The 24,053-nt window shown below is 36.9% G+C and overlaps 1 protein-coding gene across 4 annotated transcripts in view; it reads left to right on the forward strand.

Annotated features, from left to right (window-relative positions):
* The window catches only part of LOC149787959 (protein arginine N-methyltransferase 6-like), a 137,463-nt gene that overhangs the window by 17,629 nt on the left and 95,781 nt on the right, over nt 1-24,053 (forward strand). For 2 of the 4 annotated variants that reach the window (XM_089974227.1, XM_089974228.1), the window contains exon 1: nt 7,905-8,107. The exons of the other annotated variants lie outside the window; for them this stretch is intronic. In XM_089974227.1, the coding sequence (XP_089830353.1) occupies nt 7,920-8,107 (188 nt within the window). In that variant the 5' untranslated portion in view covers nt 7,905-7,919. Of the gene's footprint in view, nt 1-7,904; nt 8,108-24,053 lie in introns of those variants that run through there. 4 annotated transcript variants of the gene reach the window in all.

Consider the following 24,053-nt stretch of genomic DNA (forward strand, 5'->3'; position numbering starts at 1 on the left):
CTCTCTCTCTCAGTCAGGTACTGTTGTATTTCATTCTGGAGGCATTGAGAATGGAAAGTGCAGAAAGAATATAAATCCATGTAAATACTTCAACAAGAGTCGACTGTTTGACATACATCATATTATTCTCATTTCCTTGGAATCTGTTCATAACTTACACCTAGTTCTTCTACATGTTTGACTCCCCTGCTTACTTTCATGTTTAGCTAAGGTAAGCATTTGCTATCTGTTCCATCTATATCAATCTTTTTGAATGAGATTTGGCACATGATCTATTGATTTTATTACTGTTTCTGTGCTTCTGACCCTATTGCAAATTGAGCAGGGTACCAGTCGTTAAGTGTGGTTGGAGGAACATTGCATATCGTATTTAATACATTATAGATTGATCATTTGGCTGTAATGTCAAAGTGTATTTTTTTAAATAAATTTTCTTAGACTTCTCTCAGCACATTTAACTTCTGTGTAGGTTCTGTCAGTGCACTTACAGGATTTGTTTTTTTCTATTCAAATTAATTATTCAGTGCCTGCTGTGTGCAAGGCTCTTGACTAAGGTAGCCTTAATTGATATTCAGCTATTTGGATATTTATCTTTAAAAATGCCATGAGCACTCCATATTGATTTCTCAAAAGTTTGCTCTAATTTCAATCAAGAAATACAAAAAAATTGTCTTGTGAATTTTGCCTTCCAGTGCACAAAACAGTTTCATGTTCTCAATTGTTAACATCGATGTCTGTGGACAATGAATTAGTTGTCTGAGCTCAAAGAAGCATGGGGATATTGTGGCAGTGTCTGTCCAGTTGTATGCTTGGATGTATATAATGCCTTTTATCTCTTTCTACAGCATTAAAGCTAGACATAAAAGTTGGGCTAATAATACTGATAGTTGTGTGAGTGTAGATTCTGCCAACACTTTTTGAGTTTTGATTTTACACATGGAGTTGGACATAGGTATGGTATGGATGTAGGATTGATTTTATATAAATTTAAATAGCTCCAAGTTGTTTGTCGTACATATCTAAGAATCAGGTAATAAATTACCCAGCTGTCAACACATTAGACTCAGACTTTTGGGTCGTCCTGTAGAGTCTTTTCCTATGCTATCCTGCCCCAGGGATTATATCTCAAGGTCATAAAATAGAAATTATTGAGATTTCACCACCCTCTAACAATATTTAAACTTCCTGGACATTGAAAGACAAATTGTTACCTGAGACTAATGTTGTCCCCCAGGTCCTTCCCAACCCTAATATAGGACTTAGCCCATGGGTCATAGCTTGGTCCTTCCCAACCCTAATATAGGACTTAGCCCATGTGTCATAGCTTTGTCCTTCCCAACCCTAATATTAAACTTAGCCCATGGGTCGACCATAGCTTGGTCCTTCCCAACCCTAATATAGGACTTATCCCATGGGTTATAGCATGGAAACTATCAAGATCCACATCATATAGCCATAAATACATTCATTGGGCAGGTAAAGATGTATACATGGACGTTGCAATCACCCTGAAGTTCATCCATAAATCCTAGTGACTTAGTACCTGGGTCATAACTTGAAAAGTATTGATATTCCCACCCTGTAACTGTATATATATATAGATGCTGGGCATGAAAAAATCAATTTTTACATGCAGCTGACATTGGTCACAGGGTCCATCCCTTCCACAGTGACACATACAACTAACAAAATATTTGGCCCTTGGGGTTTTACTTACCCTGGATTTGAGGTTGAAATGGCAAAGCACTTGATATAAATTATGTGTTTTACATATATCAGGAGACAGCTTTTATATGCAGTCTATTGCAATCTTTTGCAAACTCATATATCGGGAGACAGCTTCATTAATCTAACAGAGAGTAGCTTCAGTTTCAGCTGGATTAAACAGAATGAGAAATTATCCAGATTTTTGACCACAACATATCAGTAGCGCTAGTCATTGACAAGATGTGCAGAAATCTCATTTTGACCTACACAATTGCTACCAATCAACTGTGCCAAGACTGGCAAGGAATGTGACCTACACTTGCTGTATACCAATCAACTATATAAGACTTGCAATGAAACTGACCTACACATCCTGCCCTTCAACCATACCAAGACTGCAAGGAATGTGACCTTACACTGCTGTATACCAATCAACTGTACAAAAACTGCAATCAAAGTGACTTGAACATGATGTGTACCAATAAACTATTGAAGACTTGCAATGAAAGTGACCTACATAACCTGTGTACCAGTCAACTATAGAAGACTTGCAATGAAAGTGACTACATATACTGTGTACCAGTCAACTATAGAAGACTTGCAATGAAAGTGACTACATATACTGTGTACCAGTCAACTATAGAAGACTTGCAATGAAAGTGACCTACACATCCTGTGTCAACTATTGAAGACTTGCAATGAAAGTGACCTACACATTCTGTGAACCAATCAAATATAGAAGACTTGCAATGAAAGTGACCTACATATTTCTTTTAACCAATCAACTATTACCAAGACAAGGAAAGTGACCTACACATGCAGTGTACCAATCAGCTACACCAAGACCTGCAAGGAAAGTGACCTTACATATCCTTGTACCAATCAACTGTAGGAAGACCTGGTAGGAAAGGATGCAGTAAAATCCATGATTATTTCTGCTTGAAAGTGCCAATAAGTATTTTTTGATTGAAAGCAGATGTTGCTTTATGATTTTATCTCAGCTGGCCAGTATAGTTGCATGTAATTTGCTTTTCTTACGAATGTTCATGGATGATGAAGGATTAAGTTTGTTGGTTGTTTTTTTTATGGCATATTGATGCAGAGGTGGCTTGGTATCATCAGTGTATTGATGAATCACAATATTTAATCTGGCAGTATTTTCAAAACAAAACAATGGTAGAATGAAAAATCAACGATAAACAGTCATATTTTTTTTCATGTTTTACAATCCTTTGGAATGAAACACCCCCCAGAAAACAACTAGATATACAAAACTCTATCCTTGTATGCATTATATATCTTATTAATGAATTGTCTCCTTTTACCTACTATATTAACCTAATTATTGCTTGATAACAATGTTTTAAATAAAATATTAGTTTTGTCTGTTATGAGATAATAGCTATTAAGTCTTGAAAGTATTGACTTGTTCTGGTAAATATTTGTTCCACCTTGGTATTGATTTTTTTTGTACACCTAACCCCATCCTTTAGGTTAATTCTTAATCTACATCCCTTAAAAGTGCATACTTTTTCTTTTTAAATAAATGGGACTTATTCCCTCCCCAAACTAAATATTACCAAGTGCCTACATTTGACATATATCCTGTCAAGGAATTTTCAATTAAGAAAGCACTTTTTACATCCTTTAGCTGTCATATTTTACACATCAGATATCCAACAAGAGGTGAATTCAACAACAAAAAAACAAGCATGACTTTGGAAGGCTGACATCATCATGGCTTTTTGTTGGCTCTTTGCAATCCTATTCAGTACACATGTATATTTCATTGGGAAAATGACATGTTACACATGTATATATCATTGGGAAAATGACATGTTACACATGTATATTTCAGTGGGAAAATGGCATGTTACACATATATATTTCAGTGGGAAAATGACACGTGGGGCCTGAGTACTGTATGTTTTTCTCTTTTAGTCTTGAGTGAAGGTGAACCAGTCTGCAGCTGAGAACTATAGACACATGCATTCAGAATAAGATACTTTACCTGTTGGGTTTTCAATAGGTTGTTGTTGTTGTTGTTGTTGTTGTTGTTGTAGGGTTTAATGCCATTTTTCAGCACAAGATAGGCTATACATGGCAGCCAGTATAAATGGTGGAGGAAGAACCCAGGAAAACCCATGCAGAGGTGAGATGGCAATGATATGTAACTGTGAGCACTTTTGACCACTTGACCACTCTGGGCCCCAGTTTTCAATAAGGATACCCTGATCACTTGAACTGGGTGTGCATGTTTTGAAATATGTTTTAATATCATTGTAGTCTGTCTGATAAATTTTTAGCATTTTAAAGAAAGACAGACAGAAAAGTTATACATTATTTTTATTTAAGTCTGGAAATTTAGCATATCTGAACAATTGATTTATGTAATTATGCAATTGCAAATATGGACCTTCTTGCATATTTTTCAGTTCATTTATGTGTGAGATTCTAATGTGATACATATAGCATCAAAGGCATTTCTTATGATACAACATTGATGGCAATACCCGTCTCAATTTCAGCACATTATTGGCTATATCAGGTGGAGGAAATAGATGTCAATTGTCTTTCCAAAAAAGCAGCAGCTGACCTCAGCTGGCCTGGATGGATATTGGTCATGTGACCCTTGCAGTGCAAACTGGTCTATTAAGGTTCACACAGAATATGAACAATTTTTCTCAGGTGATTAGTCACGAATGCAGTAATCCTCATTCTAATACTGTTCACTACTCTTGAAAAGTCATATCGAGATTGTCACACGCCTCCGGGGCCCCAAGTGGCCGAGTGGTCTAAAGCGCTCTCCGTTACTGATCACTGCCATCTCACCTTTGTCTGCATGGGTTCGAATCTCGGATTCGGCTAATGTGGGTATGTGAGAAAGCTTGCCAGTAGCTTCTCGAGGGTCGGTGGTTCTTTCCGGGGTTTTCCCATGTTCTTCCCCCACCATTAATACTGGCCACCATGTATAGCCTATCGTGTGCTGAAAAATAGCATTAAACCCTACAACAACAACAATCACATGCCTCCTATGGTATTATTTCTAATACCAGAGAAAGATCAACATATAAAATTAAAATAGCTCAGAGCCCCCAGTCAGCAGTGCCGACGGTCTAAGTATATAGATAACTCAATGTGGAAAGTATAATAGTTTAATAAAATATGACAAATTAATTCAATAATTCCTGACACTTTCTCAAATTCAACTCTTTCAGACTATTAAAATTGATGACCTATTATAAGTTGCCAAATTTCATCACATAAATTTAACTGTCTTATGAGAGAGAGTGCTTTCTTTTTGATGGTTGACCCAGTTACTCATTTGTCACTCATCCTGTCGTCCTGCTACTCCAGCCCCCTGGCTAATGTGCTCTCTTGGCACTTTTGGTGCTCACAATCATGTGTTCCCTCCAGCAGTGTACCTGTACCCCAAACTTCTGATGTTACTAAGGTGTCTTTCTACATGCTGTTTTGCACCTTTTGCGTGTTCCTGCTCTTTGGGTATCTGACCTCCACTTCCACATGGAATGTGTCCTATTGAGTGTAGAATTAGAAGAGACATATAGTCTGGTCTCTATACTCTAAGGAAAATTCACCACTCTCTCACAGACCATTATATAAGAGGCAGTGGCAAATTTTCCCACAACATGACAGACATCAGGTTTTAAAAAAAGACCTTTTACCATGACTAGTCAGTCATAAATGAAAATGATGCTATCTAACTTAGAAAATAGTCACCATCTAATAAGTCTTGTTAATGTTACTTCTCTTGAATTAATTGTCATATAGACATATTTGTCACCAAAAGACTTCTTAAGATATATATATATATATATATATATATACACACACACACACACACACACATATATATATATATATATATATATATATATATATATATATATATATATATATATATATATATATATATAGACACACATACACATTGTTTCTTGAATGAAAATAGTGCACTGCACTGCAAACTTCATTATGGGTGCCACAATGAACATGGTAAAAATCTTGTCACTAATGGTGTATAGTTTTGCATTAAGTTTATCAATCTGAAAGTCAAGTATGACTTTGTCATCTGTAAGTTTGGTCAAAATTTTTTGAACAGTTTTTCATCAGAAGTAATTTAAATCTTTCGAGTTTCTTATCAACGGTGGCTGAAATGAAGTCTGAGGGACTCCAAGGAAATTGAAAAGTATTTTCTCTCAGTAAATAAATCACTAAAGAGATGGGAGGTCTGGAAGAATTTGAGGGACACAGAAAGAGAGATAGAAAAGGGAGCAAGTCTTTGAATAGTGCAAGGAAAATATAGCTCCATTTTTGTACTATGTTGTGGGAAAAGACTGCAATCAAGTTATGGTTGAAGAGATGGATGGAGAGAAAAGGAAAAGAAATATGACAATGCTGACCTGCCACTAACAGTGATTTGGAAAGGATCAGAAGCAATCATTTAATTGCATTTTGCATAAAATTTGTAATTCTAATTCTAAAAGAAAGTGTATCGTTCAAAAGTCATGTTCATTTTTAAAAGGTCTTGTTCATTTTAATTTTGTTTATGTAATTGATTAAATTGTTATATTTTACATGCAGGGGCTCTTGTTGTTCTATTCTATATCTTTGCTCAGATCTTTGTTACTCCATCCATTAAGTTCAATAACCCTGGTTGATCATCTTCTAGACAATGAGAACAAAAGCACTATAACAGGAAAGGGGTTAACATTATCATTACTTATCCTCACTACATGGCATATTGCCAGGAACTTTAGAAACACATCCCATTGTCTGGTTAGTCCTAATTGAAAATGGTGCTACTCAGACATCCAATATGACTGCTACAACTGTCATCTCGAAAATCTTATTTTTACTCCTGAAAGCATCATGGATTCTCAATAATGGACAAATGATACTGATGTACCATCCAATATGGATGAAATAGACAAACTTGGGAAATACTGAAATAATTAATTTTTATAACGTGCATTTAACATCATTGGAAGAAATTTCAACACAAAACATCCTATTGACCTAGATTTATTGGCTAACCACTTCTGCATTTGGCTGTTAGGTAGATGTCAGCTAGGTGAAAAGTATTTGACCCACTTGCATCTCTTGTTAGTGCAAGGACCTGTATGAAACCAGTTGAATCAAATCTGTGTGTTTTGGTATCTTATGCAAAATCCAAGCAGCAGAACTCCATAAATATTGTCTGTTTATGCTTTCTGTGTGCTTTGTATTAAATTTATGTGTGTTTTGTACTAAATTTTAAAGCATATAATAGCAGTGTTGATATGGAAATGAAATAGTTGATGTTCAGCAGCTCAGAGGTCAAGGTCATGATGATTCAAAGAAAGAAAATTTGTTTCTACATTATCATTTATGATCGAAGTCATTTTTTTCTCCAAGAAATTTTATAAATGGTTTGCCTTTGGGTAGGATTGAAAGATCAAGGTCATTATCACTGTGACCCATTGATCAAAGTCATTATCACTGACCCATTGATCAAGGTCATTATCACTGTAACCCATTGATCAAGGTCATTATCACTGACCCATTGATCAAGGTCATTATCACTGTAACCCATTGATCAAGGTCATTATCACTGTAACCCATTGATCAAGGTCATTATCACTGTAACCCATTGATCAAGGTCATTATCACTGTAACCCATTGATCAGGGTTATTATCACTGTAACCCATTAATCAAAGCTGTCCAGAATCAGGAATGGTCTGCTAGCACTTTCATACAGAATCAAAACATAGTTTACTTTCGTTGGTTTTGTTTAGGTATGAGTCAAGACAGTTCCCACTAAAAGGGATTATGCCATATATATCACCAAAACATTTAGCTTTACATTGTGGCAATTATAAGGAGAAAAAATATTCATTTGGAGGATGCATTTAAAGCCTTGTGATGGTGATTCATTGGGATGTTTTGCGTGTGAAGCGAATTAGACTATAGATATTTAGCTTAGTCTTTGTTCTGTCTGCTTACAAGTAATATTCTTGTAATTGGCCTTGCACCAGTCAGTTCTTGTTAATTTTCTACTGGGTTCCACAGGGATTGGTGCTTTTTTAAGGCGTCTTATTGTACTGATTCTTAATTTTGATTGCACAGTCTTGTGTAGTCAGTTGTATTATGTCTTGGAACTTGTACATAAATTCTTAAGTGCATTCCTGTATTTACAGCTTGAGACTTAATGTGCCAGCTCTGTTGTGTAAAGAATATATCAACACTATTGAGTGATGCATGCCATGTGTTTAGCCTTGAGGTCAAGGTCATTGCAAGAAATATTCATACGCCATTTTTTGCTCACCTGTATGAAGCAGAGGTAACCTGCTGTGCCACCCCTGACATCAGTGCCTGTGTCCATGCAGATAAAACAAGGTACATTGTCATTGTCCACACAGATACAATAATGTACATTTGTACACCCTCAGTGAATGTGCTAATGTCACAGGCAGCAGTTTGGATTGGGTTATGTGGTACAAAGTCCCATGAGAGAGCTTGAGGAGGCTATTGTGGCACATACATTTACATTACTTGTACATTCTTGGTTAAGTTTTTACATTTAGCTCGTTGTGAGGGGATGCACCTTGACAGGTATTAGACCCAGATGCAGATGGTCGTGTTCTATATTTCATGCTTTAATGTCATTAGTTAAATGTTGTTGTATTGATTTATTTCTCTAAGTTCTGTTCATGATAGAATAATTAAACTGTTGATCCTATGTATCGTTGTTAATACCATTTCTTGAGTACAAAAGAAGGTGACTGTGACCTACATTTCGTAGTTTAATGGCTTGAGCTTAGTTTTTGCACTGAGCTCAAATTTAAATGGTAAAGATAAAATATTGCAGAAATATCTTTCTTTGAAGAGAGTAGTATAGTGGGATACCCTAGTGACAATGGAAATCCCAATCAAAAAGGTTGTGGGATACTGGCGACAAGGGGAGTTTCACATGGGGAAATACTTGGAGGTCGTTCTGCTCAAAGTGTGACTGATGTCGTTTCCCACTTTAGGTAAAACTTCCACGCATCACACATAGAGTCTGGCTTCCTCGATGTAGGTTTTATAATCAGCAGCACCAGCCATCAAATGGAAAGTGGTACTGCTGCGATTCAGTCTCATGCAAACGTCCATGCCGTTCAGCATATACTTGTAACCATATGTCCAAATGCAAGCAGTCCATCAGTTCTAAACTTCTACGTCCAGTTTTAAAAAAATTGACGTGCATCAAATTCCATATGGATGCAATTTTTATCTACTACCTAATTGAACTTGCCTGCTGTGTCAGGTTTCCATACCACGCAAGCATCCAGATGGGTGTTTTTAGCTCCTTTTCTGTATGTCAGGAGATTTTCCAGGTACGCTTGATAAGGGTAAGTATCCATGCTGCTGCTGACCAGTTTGTTATTCAAGTACAAGTCCACTTTGCTGAACAAGGAATGCATGAAATTGTTGACGGGAGCTACTGCCTCATCGGCATATTGATCGCTACCATCCGAATTGTTCACTTTGACATTCAAATACAAGTAACTACTGTTCAGATCGATGTAATCTTTGGGCTATCCTTTGGGAGCTGAGGCTGTCAAAGAGGAGATGGGATGAAATTCAACCCATTGGGATTCTTGCATCGTCATCATAGTGGGCAGCATGGTAAACTGATCCCGTTCTGACTTGGAACAGGTGCAAAACTCTCGGTGCATCATTTTCATTCTCTTTGTCTACGCGATTTTTTTTATATTCAATAACGTATAAGTCTCGAGTTCTTCTTTTCATTGTCTTTCTAGCTTTATGAGTATGAAGTCCTTTCAAGGGGTGTTTTCGTTGCCTCTTTCTGCCTTGTCCTTGCTGTGGTGTCAGGGAAGTGGGAATGCCTGACTCAGCAGCATCCAGGACTTTTATAGGAGTTTCTTGCTGACCCAGAATGCCTTTGCCCGTTTGAAGCAAGACATTTTTGCATTATCTCAAGAAATCTTCTTTGGGGTTTTGTTTATTGATGATGACATTTTGGAGAAATTCTTTGCTGTGTGTCAGTGTGGCATATTTCAAAGCCTGCAATCCTCGTGACACCATCAGTTTTAACACAGGAGCCACCGAACAAAAGGCTGATTTCAACATATCTCCTAAACCATGTCCTCGTTGACAATGACTCCTCAGTATGCTGGATACATGACTAACAACTGGTTAGAGAATCATATTATAAAAGGGAGTTTCACTGTGTTGACAGTTTCAAAATATAACTTACTGACGGGTAAATAGTGAGGATGAACAAATTTGTGGTGAACATGATAGGTATTTCCACTTTCCTGGTCATTGGAAGAATCCACTTTGAAAGGAATGACACACAGTAACGGTATGGAGGTGTGTCCCACCACATTGTACTCCACCACATTGAGTACACAAAGATCAAATTCAGTTCTACAGGGGATCCAAAGGCCCTGTAGAAATTCATAGTTCTGCTGATCTTTGGGCTCAGATTCTGTGCTACCATCAGTGGATGTCCACCCAAAATTTCAAACAAACTAACACTAAACCTGAGGGACAACATGTCGGTATCCTGAAATTTTATCAGAGGGCAACGAGCCACTTTTTGGGTAGTCAATTTTAACACTTTTGCTCTATACAAGGTTTTGCCAAATGCTACCTTGAACCTGTTAGCAATTGTGTCCACAAAATGTTCACCGTATCCCGAGAAATTGTGAGCCATCACAGTGGCATGGCGATGACAATCTCCGTAACGTTTGATGTCCTCATGGCTCCTTGTCTCATGGATGGGGTCTAAGATCCATTGGGTGAAATTGGCCAGCATATTCGGCATGTTCAGTCCATGAAGATTTTTTCATGTCCCCTAGGAATCTTGCTGCAGTGAGTAAAGATAGGCTTTTGGATGCACTTCTCACATGCTCGATGAGCCACACAGAAATTAGGAACATGGAATCCGGTCTCTTGCATGCATTCAAAATCGAAAAAGATGAAATTACCTTTCTTTTGGTCATCTTCCTTCTCTTGTTTGGAATGGTTGTTGTTGTTGTAGGGTTTAATGCCATTTTTCAGCACATGATACATATGGCGGCCAGTATTAGTGGTGGAGGAAGAACCTGGGAAAACCCTGGAAAGAACCACCAACCCACGAGAGGCTACTGGCAAGCTTTCTCACATACCCACATTGGCTGAATCCGAGAATCGAACCCACGCAGACAGGTGAGATGGCAGTGAGCCATAACGGAGAGCACTTTAGACCACTCGGCCACTCGGGGCCCCTGTTTGGAATGGTATTTTTTAATGTAGCATTGGTATTCCAAGTCCACATTTTGGTGACAAATATGACATAGTTTCTTTCCTGAACATACATGTTTCTTGGCATTATTGGTACATATGCCTTGTCTACAAGTAGGGCACAATCTCAGCAGCTGACAAGCACTTTTCTGTTATGAACCTTGCATCTTCAGATGTTGTTGGTAACAGGCAGGGCTGATGAAAGTGCGCTGACAAGCAGGGCAATGCACTCATGGTTGTCCTTCGTCCAGACAGGGTTGAGAGTCCAAACATCCCATACATTTCAATCCACAATGCTTGTGTTGCTCTTATTGTTATAGCCATTGTCACATTTATCACAGTAATAACTGTATCCCAAGAATGCGGTGACACTGGTAATGGCATTGAAATGTTCATCTTGATAATAGACATGAATGTATTTTCTGTCTTTGAAATCTTTGACTTGAAAGAACAGAGGACCGCACATTTCTTGAGGGTGTACTTTTGAGGTGTAGCATGGAGCCACAACGTCTTGTAATTTTTTTCATTTCAGGAATGTCACAAGGTGTGTGTTTGAATAGCCCCGCTTTTTGTAACAGGAAATCTGCTTCTGTTTGCTGTTTGGCTTGGTCCGATTGTTGAATAGTTTTCTAGGCTCTTTTCCATTATACCATGTCGTTCTTGTTGCCATACGTTCATCCCACCACGATGTCACTGGCTAAACACATCTGGTCTTGAGGATTGTTAATTCGGACGAGACTCATTTTGGTGCTGCAAAGGTCATCCACTAGTAACACCTTCGCTTGTCATCTCCATGGCCGGTGCACCCAAATTCATTGTCTTCTTAGTTTTTGTCATGTTTAAAAACTGTGTCACATGGATTGACTGCACACAGATGCTCTAGCGCATCTATATAGGGAATGTGACATCACAGTCCACTCTCTTCTGATTGGAAGACTGATTCTTTGTTGTGACTGAATTTTGTAACGCGTGTTTGGATTGGTGAATAAACTCAATCCGTTTCAATCCACACTTCCCTAATAAATAACTGCAGTTCACTGCATTCCCTTCACCTATTCAGTTTTGCAAGATGTGGACAAACATAGAGTCCTCTACTCTGATATCATCAATGCTGTTCTATACGGACTTACGCATGTATGTGAAATCATCATAGACAATTATCAGTATCACCAATACGAGCATTTGGAAAAGAAGAATTTATGTGGAGAGACAAGGCTGTTTGAAGAGTCTTTATCTATGGACCAGTAGTCAGAAGAAATTTGAGGAAGAGAAGAAGACCTATGCATTACCCTCTATGTTAATGGAATGATGTTAACAAAACACAAAACTTTAGGCCCTTTTCAAGTCCACTCATAAGCCTCGAAAAGATTTGCTTTCTTGCCTTTTTTTATAGTCTGTTTATGCCTGTATGTTGTATATTATCTATGTCTCTGTTCCTATATTAATGGTAAGTCCCCTTGTTTGTAAACAACCCCTATTCCTGTGTTCAGTTTCCTTTGTCGCTAGACAGTTTTATACCCTTGTTGCTAGACAGTCGCATTCTTTTTTGTCGCTCTATAGTTCCATCCATGTTAAATTCCCCTTGTCGCCAGGGTGACCCACAACCTTTTGACTGGAATTTCCATTGTCACTAGGGTATACCAGTATACTACTGCAGAGGGTCCAAGATCACTTTAGCCAGAATTTATTTTATACATGTTAATGTTTACAATGGCTACTGGACACCAGCAAAAGTAGATATGAACTATGTAGTTGTTGATCGTCTCTGGTTGTTATTCCATTTAACTTGAGAAATCAGTTGAGGAAGTTCACCTTTTTAAGCATATTTACTTTATTTGTTTTTATTCTATCTACCGTACAGATATGCTTAAAAGTCAAGTCCAACTGCAGAGAACAGAGACCCAAATCTGTTGTCATATGATGTGCATGCAAGTCAGGGTCTGTGTTGTTTGTTCTATTGATTGCTCATAATAAACTGCATAGACCCAGATCTAGCATTATCATTATGTGTTGGCAGATCTGGGTCTATGGAGTTTGCAGTTTGATGTGACTTCTAAATGGGTATAAACAGTTTATGTCTTGAGCTAAAATCAAGGTTTTTGCAAAGTTAATGTTAATTTCTCTACCAATTTTATAAACATGTGAAATCTTCAAACACTATGAGAAATTTGTATAAAATTTTACCAAGGAATACATCATTAATGGATATGGCTCATGTTGACCAAGAGGACATTTTCAATCACATAAAAACTTCATCTCCTGATACATGAATGGCATAATGGTACTCACTGTGTAAAACTGAATTTCAGATGGGTGGAGGACATATTTTATTCAGAAGTGAATGGCAAGGCCTGCTATGATTGGTTTAATATGTTTTAGGTGTAGCAATCTTGGTAAGATCAAGAGTCCCATATTATCCCATATCTAGGATTTTAGCACTTGTAAATAATATTTGCTACACTATCCATAGACCAGAAGAGCTTATGGGATGGCCTGTTGTCCACTGTCCATCTCTCAGTTAGCACATTTTTTTATCAATATTCCTCCTAAACTATCTCGGCATTGCCATGAAACTTTAAAAACATAGACACATTCATTCCATTGTCTTGTTTGTCATAAATGGAAATGGTACTGTTCAGACATCCAATATGGTTGCCAGAGTGGCCATTTTGAAAATCCTGTAATTGCTACTCCTCTTGAACAGAAAGTCAAATCAGCATGGGATTTTCACCAGAACACATGTTATAATATCTAGTTTGTCTTAATTAAAAATGATGATCTAATGTCCAATATGGCCACCACAGCAGACATCTTGAAAATCTGGTTATTGCTATTTCTGCAGAACAGGAAGTCATATTGATATGAGGTTCTCATCAGAAGAATTAATTTGAAGTCTGGTTTTTCCAAATAAAACCGTTGCTGATCTTGTTACCAATCTGGTGTACTGCACAGTGGCCATCTTGAAATCTTGTTATCACAACTCCTCCAAGATGGATGGTCATGCAGACATTGGGTTGTTGCCACAAGACTACTTGTGATATCTTGTTGTTGATGTTGATCTGAGACCCACTACAGACACCATGACTGCTATCTTTAAAATCTTATTATTGCTACTTCTAAGGGGAAGTCCAATCAATATGGCCAATGTGGTCACCATATTGAAATTATTGTTATTGCTGCTACACCCAAACAGATGGTTATATCAACATTGTGTTTTCACCAAAAAACATCCTATGATATTTAGTTGGTCCTAAATACAAATGATGTTGATCTTTGTTAAAATATATTAGAGATGGTTTCAACATTCAGTAGTTAAAAAGAACAAAGCTCTTTTATTTTGAATTATGAAAACTCTTGTTTAACCAGTAGATCTTCAGTCCCATTGAGGGTCTCTTGTTCTGATAGAAGAATATCATTGATACTGCTAGTTTTTCATCCTGTTCTGAGTAATGCAGAGCTATTTTCTTTATATCCAGTTTTTTTAAATATATATTCCAGTTTGACAGTTTAAGGAAGGAGTATTTGGTCAGTAAATGTGCAAAAGGCAGAAATTACATGTACATATATTTAACCAGGCATAGATGGTAATACAGTGTCATTGACTACTGTTAGTTTCCTTTGTATCTTAATTACATGATTGGCATTAAGACTCAATTGCTGACTGGATGACTGATTGGTTGTTATTTTTGGATGGTATGCAGCACCAGAAAAACATGCTGCTACTAAGGGTCAGTTGTTTGTTTGGGTTATCTGCCCATATGTTGGCCCTCTTTCTGTTGCTGTGTTTATTATCTCGCCTGTGTTACCATGGTGACACCAAGGCATAATTTTTTAAGTAGTGATGATGCTACATCAGCATCATTACCTTCATTTTTTGTGCTCTATTTTTTTCTTTCTTTGCAAACCAGATGTTGGTGCAAGTGGAATTGGGGTGAAACAGTTCACTAATGTATGAACACATTGATAATTTTGTCATTTTTATGCACATATCTGAAGTTGGAGAATCAATTTAGAAAAATATATTTACCTTATAAAATTACTTTTAATCTTCATATGCATGAATAATTGTTAATAATTTTTCTCTTTATTCTTTATGTGCATCAATATATATCATATGATGCGTTATAATAATAATAATAATAATAATAATAATAATAATTAGGACTTTGTATAGCACCTAATATTTAGAACCTCTAAGCACTTTACAACATTAGACAACACCTATACGATAAAAAACATATAATGATATGATTACAAAAACAAACACCATGAAATTAGAAAACATTAAAAAAAACATGCTGAGAATATTTAAGGTAGGAAACATTATTAGGTCTTTAAATTTGTTCTTGTAGTCAAAATAAGTGAGTTTTGAGAGCCCTCTTGAATGTGATCACTGTGTGTTTGTGTCTAAGTTCAGAGGGCAATTCATTCCACGTTGCTGGGCCCTGGTATGCAAAAGAACGCTGTCCATGTGACTTTGTTTTCATAGTGGGAATAATGAGTATACAATTGTCAGAAGAGGAGCGTAAGTATCTTGCTGGTGTGTACACATGGGTGAGGTGGTATAGGTATGTTGGACTAGAGTCCGACAGTGAAACATAGCACAGAGAACAAATTTTGTGTTTGATTCTGGATGGAATGGATAGCCAGTGTTGGATACAGAGCAGTGGGGAGGTGTGCTCTGATCGTGGTACTCTTAAGTATGATCCGAGCAGCTGTGTTATGAACTTTTTGAAGTTTCTAGAGCTGATATTGAGATGAACCAGACAGAATTGAGTTACAGTAGTCCAGTCTTGAAAGTACTAGTGAACACACAAGTGTTTTAGTGGCATCAGCTGAAAGATATTTGCGAATTGAGCTGATGCGTCTCAGCTCAAGATATGCAGCCTTGCATATGTTCATGACATGTTGGTGCAGTGTGATAGTACTGTCCAGAGTAACACCTAGGTTTCGTACTGATTGTGTGAATTTAATGTTGGTGTTGCTGATATTTATTGTTTGAGGTAAAGGATGTGAATGAGAAAGTCTTTGTGTTGTGATCAGAATGGCCTCAGTTTTATCATCATTCATCTGCAGCTTGTTACATGTCATCCATGATTTCACATCAGAAATGCACCTCTCTACACCTTGGATGGTAGCATCAACTTCAGTTGGGTGGCTAGATTTATATATTTGGTAGTCATCAGCGTACATTTGGTGAGTTGTTGTTATAGAGTTTAACGCCATTTTTCAGCACACAATAGGCTATACATGGTGGCCAGTATTAACGGTGGAGGAAGAACCTGAGAAAACCCTGGAAAGAACCACGAGAAGCTACTGGCAAGCTTTCTGACATACCCACAGCCGAATCCGAGATTCGAACCCACATAGACGGAGGTGAGATGGCAGTGATCCGTAATGGACGTTGCTTTAGACCGCTCGGCCACTCGGGGCCCCCACAATTGGTGAGACACTGGATGATGATTTATGACACTTAAGGCGAGCAAGTGAGTGTACAGAACGAAGAGAACAGGTCAAAGAACAGACCCCTGTAGAACACCACAACATAGAGCAGATGCAATTTGTGTCCTGTTGACCAAGTAGGACTTGAACCACAGTAAGGCTGTATCATGAATGCCAAATACATGCTGGAGACGGTGAAGTAATATATCATAGTCTATTGTGTCAAATGCTGCAGACAAATCAAGGAGGGTGAGGACTGTAATCTTTCCGCTGTCCAACGCAGAGAGAATGTCATTAACTACTTTAAGAAGAGTAGTTCAGTACTGTGGCAAGGGCGATATGCAGATTGTACATTGCTAAAGAGACTGTTTTAATTTAGAATTTAGATGAGATACAAGCTGGGAGAGAACAACCTTTTCTAAGATTTTTTATATGAATGGGAGATTAGAAACTGGGCGGTAGTTCTTTAAATCATTATGGTCTAGTGTTGGTTTCTTCAGCAGAGGCTTTACAATGGCAGTTTTGAAAAATGATGGGAATTCTCCTGATGCGAGAGAGGTATAAATAACATCAGTTAGTGAAGGCAATACTGGATCTAAGCACTCAAGCAGCAGTGATGTTGGAATTGGATCAAGTTCACATGACTTTGGTGCACTCTTCATCACGATTGTACGTACAAAATCCATAGAGACAGGTTCAAATGCTGCTAATGGTTGATGCTCAAATTCTGTATCCCAACTGTATGGTGATGACAAGTCAATTGAAATTGTGGTGTCAAGCTTATCTCTAATGGTTTGTACTTTGTCACGAAAGAAATTTGCAAAAATGTCCGGAAGGTCGACTGGAGAGAAGGTAGTTGGAAGTGTTGTAGATTTGTTCCTTGACATTAGCTTGTTAGTAATCTCAAAGAGCTCTTTGCAGCTGGAACTTTCCATGATCTTAGTAGTGTAGTGGGCTGATTTCGCTGCATGAACTATGTTTGTGGCATTCTTCTTAGAGGCTTCATAGATTTGCTTATGAATAGTGAGTCTGGTGGAAAGCCAGAGCCTCTCAGCTTTACTGCTGTCTCTTTTAGCACTGCGAAGCTGGTCCCTAACACTGCTATACCATGGAGAACACTTTTGAATTGATACTTTGCACTTGGTAGCTGGGGCATGTATGTCAAGCAATGAATGCATGCCAGGCAATTGTCAAGTTGTTCTGCGGTAGGAGGTAAGCAAGTTGTTAGGTTAGCTTGGATGTCGTGCATTAGTTTGGTTCTATTTATCATACAGATGTTTTTCTTAGTAGCAGATAAAAGTGGAGGGTTAGGGACTGATATGTCAAGATGGCATATAATGCAGAGGTGATCTGATGCAAGGTCATGAGATACCAGGGAGGACTATAGAATGTTATCATCAGGTCTATGAAGAATCCAGTCTAAAATGTGACCATGTTTATGGGTGGGTTGGTTAACTGACTGTTTGAGGTTGAATACATTAATAGAATCTATGAGTTTTTATGTATTTGAGTTTCTGGGACAGTCAAAGTGAAAGTTGAAATCTCCAAGAATAATCAGGTTGCCACCTATCGAATCTCCATAGTCCAGAAGATTCGGAAACTGCTCCAAAAAGAGAGAGTCAGCCAGCTTGTTTTTTTTCTACTAGGAGGATGGTGGTATAGGCAGAAAAAATGGACTGACCTATGCTCCAGTGTGAGTGTGGTTTGGACTAGTTCAAACGATGTGTGGTCGAAATTGAATGTTGTGGTGTAGTTAACATGTTTTATCATGGAGTTCTTTGTGATGACAGCAATTCCACCTCCGCGAGAATTACGGGGAACAACTTGATGGAGTAACCAGTGGGTGTTAGATCTGCACACTTGGGCTCATCACCTGATGTTTTTAGCCATGTTTCTGTCAGGAAAAATAAATGTTATGTATACATGAAAGCCTTCAGAACTGATCCTTTAATGTACCCAGATCCCTTCAAGATCGAAACTTTTATTTGGTGAGGAAGTTTTCCTTCTTTCACATAAATTTTTTCCCCCAGTAAACCAAAACCTCTTCGCTTTGAAATATAAAATAACTTTGGGTTTCAAATTCATTTTTACACTAAATATACCCCCATAAAATCAATAATCACTTTAAACTTGGAAATGCATTTTAGTTTCTAAATTCAAGAAAATGTTGATATTTATGGTCCAGTCTGTGGATTATGTGTTAAGAAAAACATACCAGAATCATGCAGGACCAGAATATTAATGGTTAACAAATACAATATTAAACACATGTGCCGATACAAATAATGGCTGAAAATAGGCTAATTGGTTCTTTTTGCACCTTAAAGAAGGGCAAGCTTTTAAGGTAAATTAATAAGAAAAACTAAATGTTTGCAGATAGGCCAATTAAAACAGATTATATATTCCTGCCTATTATGGTATTTTGTTTGATGTTCCTTTTGTAAATATGATAGACAGGATTTAATTGTTAAAAAAAGAATTCTAGACTTTAAGACCCGGCTTGTAACCAAGCATGTGATATTTACTGACAGAGCCTGAGAAAACCGTACTTTTGAAGAAACATGTTGCCCACCTAAATTCAGCTAATGTTAAAAAAGCAAACAGCTTGATTACACACAAACAGAATTCTCTGTCATTCTCTTATCATATGAAAAATAATAATGTTGTTTTGGTTTTAAAAATGTCACTATTTTGTCATAAGATCTAAATGTACAGTGAAACATGAACCACTGCTATAACAGACCACCTGTCTTCAGAGTCCAGATTCTCCATACTACATAGATTTATTGATTTGATAGTGTTATGACCTGTCATGAGAGATACCTGTCTTGAGAGATCATTATCTTGTTCCATAAGGGGTGGTCTTTCAAGACAGACTTTACTGTATATAAAAATGACATTTTTTCCATGCCTTGATTACCCTTAGCAACCCAGAAACCTCTCAAAGCTGAAAATAAATTTGGTCTTTAGTTTTTATGGGTTTAACTCTTTTTGTTTGTGTGTATACCCATTGTATATGTATAGTTAGTTATGCGTTGCCAGTGAAGTAAAATTTCCTTTTCATCTCAAGTTCTTCATTTGGCAACTGAATTTATGAATGCATTCCATTCAAGATACTAATGGGTAATATTTTCACCACATACCTTATATATAATTGCAACCGATCCAGTGGCCTAGTGGCTAGAGCTTCCTCCTCAGATGCAGTAGGTCACGGGTTCGAACCATGGCTGAGTCATACCCAAGACTTATACAAAAATGGTACTAACAGCTGCCACACTAGCTGCTCAGCATGAAGAGGTTAGTATTAGGACTGGTTGGCTGGTGTCAGGATAATATGATTGGGTGGGACAACATGCCATGTGTCTGTGGTTTGATGCCCCAGTGCTACACATAACTATAATTTGCCACACTTAAGACGTTATGTAAATTTGAAGATCCTGACCTGTGTCTACACTACCAGTATACAGGCTTGTGCAGCATACTTTGGAGAAAGCTGTAATTCGCTAAATTTTGAACTCATTTGTCTTGCTATAGTCTGTTTCAATCAGCTAGAGTGATGAAGTCAAGTTTTGATTGTGATGTAGTTTCAATGAAAAGTCAGTATCATTTAGTCTTTTTCTTTTACAAATGGACACTTTGTACAGTATCTAGCAAAATTCTGGTCATTCTCATTGGACGAATAGTGCCTTCTCTTTGTTTGTACCCCAGAAAATCATCAAGAATGTAAAAATACCCAAAACTTGATCATTTCATTCATTGATTGATATTTTCTAACCCTGACCATAGTCAAGGGGTCCCTAACACTGTCACTTTATTGGCATTTCAATGCAACTGGAAGCTCCTCATGTAAACAAGCAGACAAACTGCTTACTGTCCATTTTTGGCTTCTAGAATACAGGTAAAACCCATTATAACGCGATGCTCGGGTTCCAAAGAATAACATATTGATATAAGCAGGATCACATTAAAAACGTTTTCAAGAAACTTCCCCATAGAAAATATACATTGAAATTTCCTTGGTTTCATCAGACATCAAATATACAGTACTTCAGTTTTTAATTGTATACATACCAATATGGTGGAAACGGTACACGGTAAAGTTAAGGCAACATTAAACGCAATGCTGAGATTAAAAATCTGCAAGGGATACCAATAATTGGCTTTTGCAAGAGCATGTTTTTAGGAATTTAAAAAGAGAGGTCACCTTAAATTAAAAAAAATGAGAGCCATGCTGCCATTGCATTATAAGCGGAATCACATTATGAAAAATTGTGTTATAAGCGAAATCACATTATAACGGGTTTTACCTGTAGTCTATTTCAGTAAAATCTGCGTTATCGGTGTCTGGTATTTGCAATGTTTAATTTTAATATTTCTAAAACAAAGTGAGCAAAAAAAGTAGGAAATATTGTATTTATGTGTCCCAAAAGATGTAAATTGTGTTCAGAGAGATGTAACTCCAAAGGATACAGAATTATTGACATTTTCAAAGACATTGAACTACATCACAGCTGTTGCTTGAAAAGAGACTCGCCCATGCAAATTTGGTGACTGTGTTACTAAAAAAACTCCTGTGTGATTCTAGATGCCAACAGGCTGGCAGTGTTTGAGACTTCCTTGTGACAATCAGGTTAGAACTGATAAATATGAATGAAATGATTAAGTTTTATGCATTTTTTATATCACTGGATCCATTTAAATTTAAATTTGGTAGGTGGGTATAAACAGACAGGATGGTTTGCAAATACTATACTAAAATTAACTCCTCTATAATTGGTAGTGTTTGGGCAAAAAAAATTAATATAAAAAACCAAAGTCCCTTATGCCAAGTTGTAATAAACATCAATTCAGATTATAATTTTGAACAATACTGTTAAACATAGTTGTATACTGTTTTTAAAAGAATATAACTAATCTCTAGCTTCATACTTTTACCTCTCTTAATGTCTCGAATTTTAATTGACAAACCTCCACTCCCTCACCATTATAGGAACTTACCAGTAGTTTCTAATTGAAATAATAAAAGGTGTTTTGTTTTACTTGGATTTTACCTGTAGTTTCTTACTCATATAGTAAACATTTCTTGTATACTTAGATTTTCTTCATCAGTCTATTTGTATGTCTGTCCAACTGTCCATTAATTGTCTGATGTCACTTTTCAACTAATTGCTTTTATTAGTCAACTTTTCAACCTATTTTGCTCAAGTGTAAGCCTCTTTTCACTTTTGGTTAGACTGGCACCATGTAGTTCTTCTGCATTTAAATTACTATATTTATCAATAAGCAATAGTTCAAAAGGCTTTTTGGAATTGTAATGAAAGTCTTTTATATGCTCAAGACAAAATGCTACAGAAAATGAAAGAGACAATTAAAGAGAGGGCCTGTTATCCAGTACAGTAGGTACTGTGCCTATGGCCTGTGAACACCATGTTACTGAAAAGTGTATACCTATGGCCAATGAACATCATGACTGAAATGTATTTACCTGTGTGTGCCTAGGGCCAATGAACATTGTGATTGAAATGTATATATCTGTGTTAGCCTAGGGCCAATGAACATCATGACAGAAATGTATGTACATGTACCTGTGTGTGCCTAGGGCCAAATGAACATCATGACTGAAATGTATATACCTATGTGTGCCTAGGGCCAATGAACATCATGACTGAAATGTATATACCTGTGTGTGCCTAGGGCCAATGAACATCATGACAGAAATGTATGTACATGTACCTGTGTCTGCCTAGGGCCAAATGAACATCATGACTGAAATGTATATACCTATGTGTGCCTAGGGCCAATGAACATCATGACTGAAATGTATATACCTGTGTGTGCCTAGGGCCAATGAATATCATGACTGAAATGTATATATCTGTGTGTGCCTAGGGCCCATAAACATCATGATCGAAATGTATATACCTGTGTGTGCCTAGGGCCAATGAACATCGTGGCTGAAATGTATATACCTGTATGTGCCTAGGGCCAACCAAAAACATGACTGAAATGTATATATCTGTGTGTTCCTAGGGCCCATGAACATCATGACTGAAATATATATATCTGCGTGTGCCTAGGGCCCATGAACATCATAACTGAAATGTATATACCTCTGTGTGTGTGTTGGGCCAACAAGGACCATAATCTGGCCCTGATTAAAGTAATAGAATTTTTAAAAGAATATGCATTCTTCTTCATATTCTTCTTTTCATTATTATCATTATAATTGTTATTATTATTATTATTATTATTATTATTATTATTATTCCTCATTAATTCATTGTCAGTGGGAGCCTTGGGTTTACTGCCTTATAATTGTACTACTACAAAATGATCCATGACTATACTTTCCTTTTATCAGGAATTATGTTGTAATGAAGGGCCATATAGTGAAGGCATGCTGAATTATTATTATGTTTATTATTATTATTATTATTATTATTATTATTATTATTATTATCATTGCTATTGTTATTGTTGTTGTTATTATTATTGTTGTTATTATTTTTAATATTATTATTGTGGTTATTATTTTATTATTATTATTGTTGTTATTATTATTATTATTATTGTTGTTGTTGTTGTTGTTGTTATTTTTATTATTATTGTTGTTATTATTATTTTATTATTATTATTATTATTATTATTATTATTATTATTATTATTCTGACCGCTCCGGTGGCCTAGTGGTTAGAGCGTCCGCCTCGGATGCGGGAGGTCGTGGGTTTGATCCCCGGCCGAGTCATACCAGAGACTTAAAAAATGGTACTAACAGCTGCTTCGCTTGGCGTTCAGCATTAAGAGGTTAGTGTTAGGACTGGTCGGCCTTGTGTCAGGATAATGTGACTGGGTGGGACATAATGCTACATGTCTGCAGCATGATGCCCCAGTGCTAGACATCACTATAAACTGCCACATTGCAGACATCGTAGCGATATGACTGAAAAATTGTTAAAGCTACGTTAAAAATAAAAATCACATCACATCACATTATTATTCTAAAAATAAACAAGGGATGCCTGGAAATACTGCATCCATATATAACCATCTCACAGCCCACTTTGCATGTGCCCCATGATACTCAACCAAGAAAAGTGTAGCCTTCTTTCATGTCCATTTTTTTTCTACAATCTGATTAACAATCAAGATTTGCTAATAAGTTGATCTGATAGGCACAGATAAATGTTCCTTTTTGGTTGACATCAGGAATTCCCTGTCCACTTACGACTCTATCAGATAAAGCATTTAGTGGTAGGGAAAGTTATCATTAGAATCACTATGTTCAGAATATTTTTCACTTGGATAAATGTGAAAATTTTATATTGGTGTCTGTCAGGTTTAATCAGACATATGTTTTCCCATGTATAAGTGAGAAAACTGTTTATTTGGTATATTAACTCAAAAGCAGTTGTAGATGGTAAATTACCCACCCCCACTTCTTTTAATCACTTTTGAGCCTTCATCTGCCTAATTGTATCCTTTGATCAGTTTAGTCACAAACTGTGAAATACGGTAATTAAGATAGATTCAGAAGTACTTTCTTTTTACCATATCTTACATGTTACACTATTAGCTCCCCCAGTGGGAGTCGCCTTAAAATTTCTAAGTG

The sequence above is a fragment of the Sinohyriopsis cumingii genome, chromosome 11 (genome assembly GCF_028554795.1).
Source record: "Sinohyriopsis cumingii isolate HCF-2022 chromosome 11, ASM2855479v2, whole genome shotgun sequence".
Taxonomy (NCBI): domain Eukaryota; kingdom Metazoa; phylum Mollusca; class Bivalvia; order Unionida; family Unionidae; genus Sinohyriopsis; species Sinohyriopsis cumingii.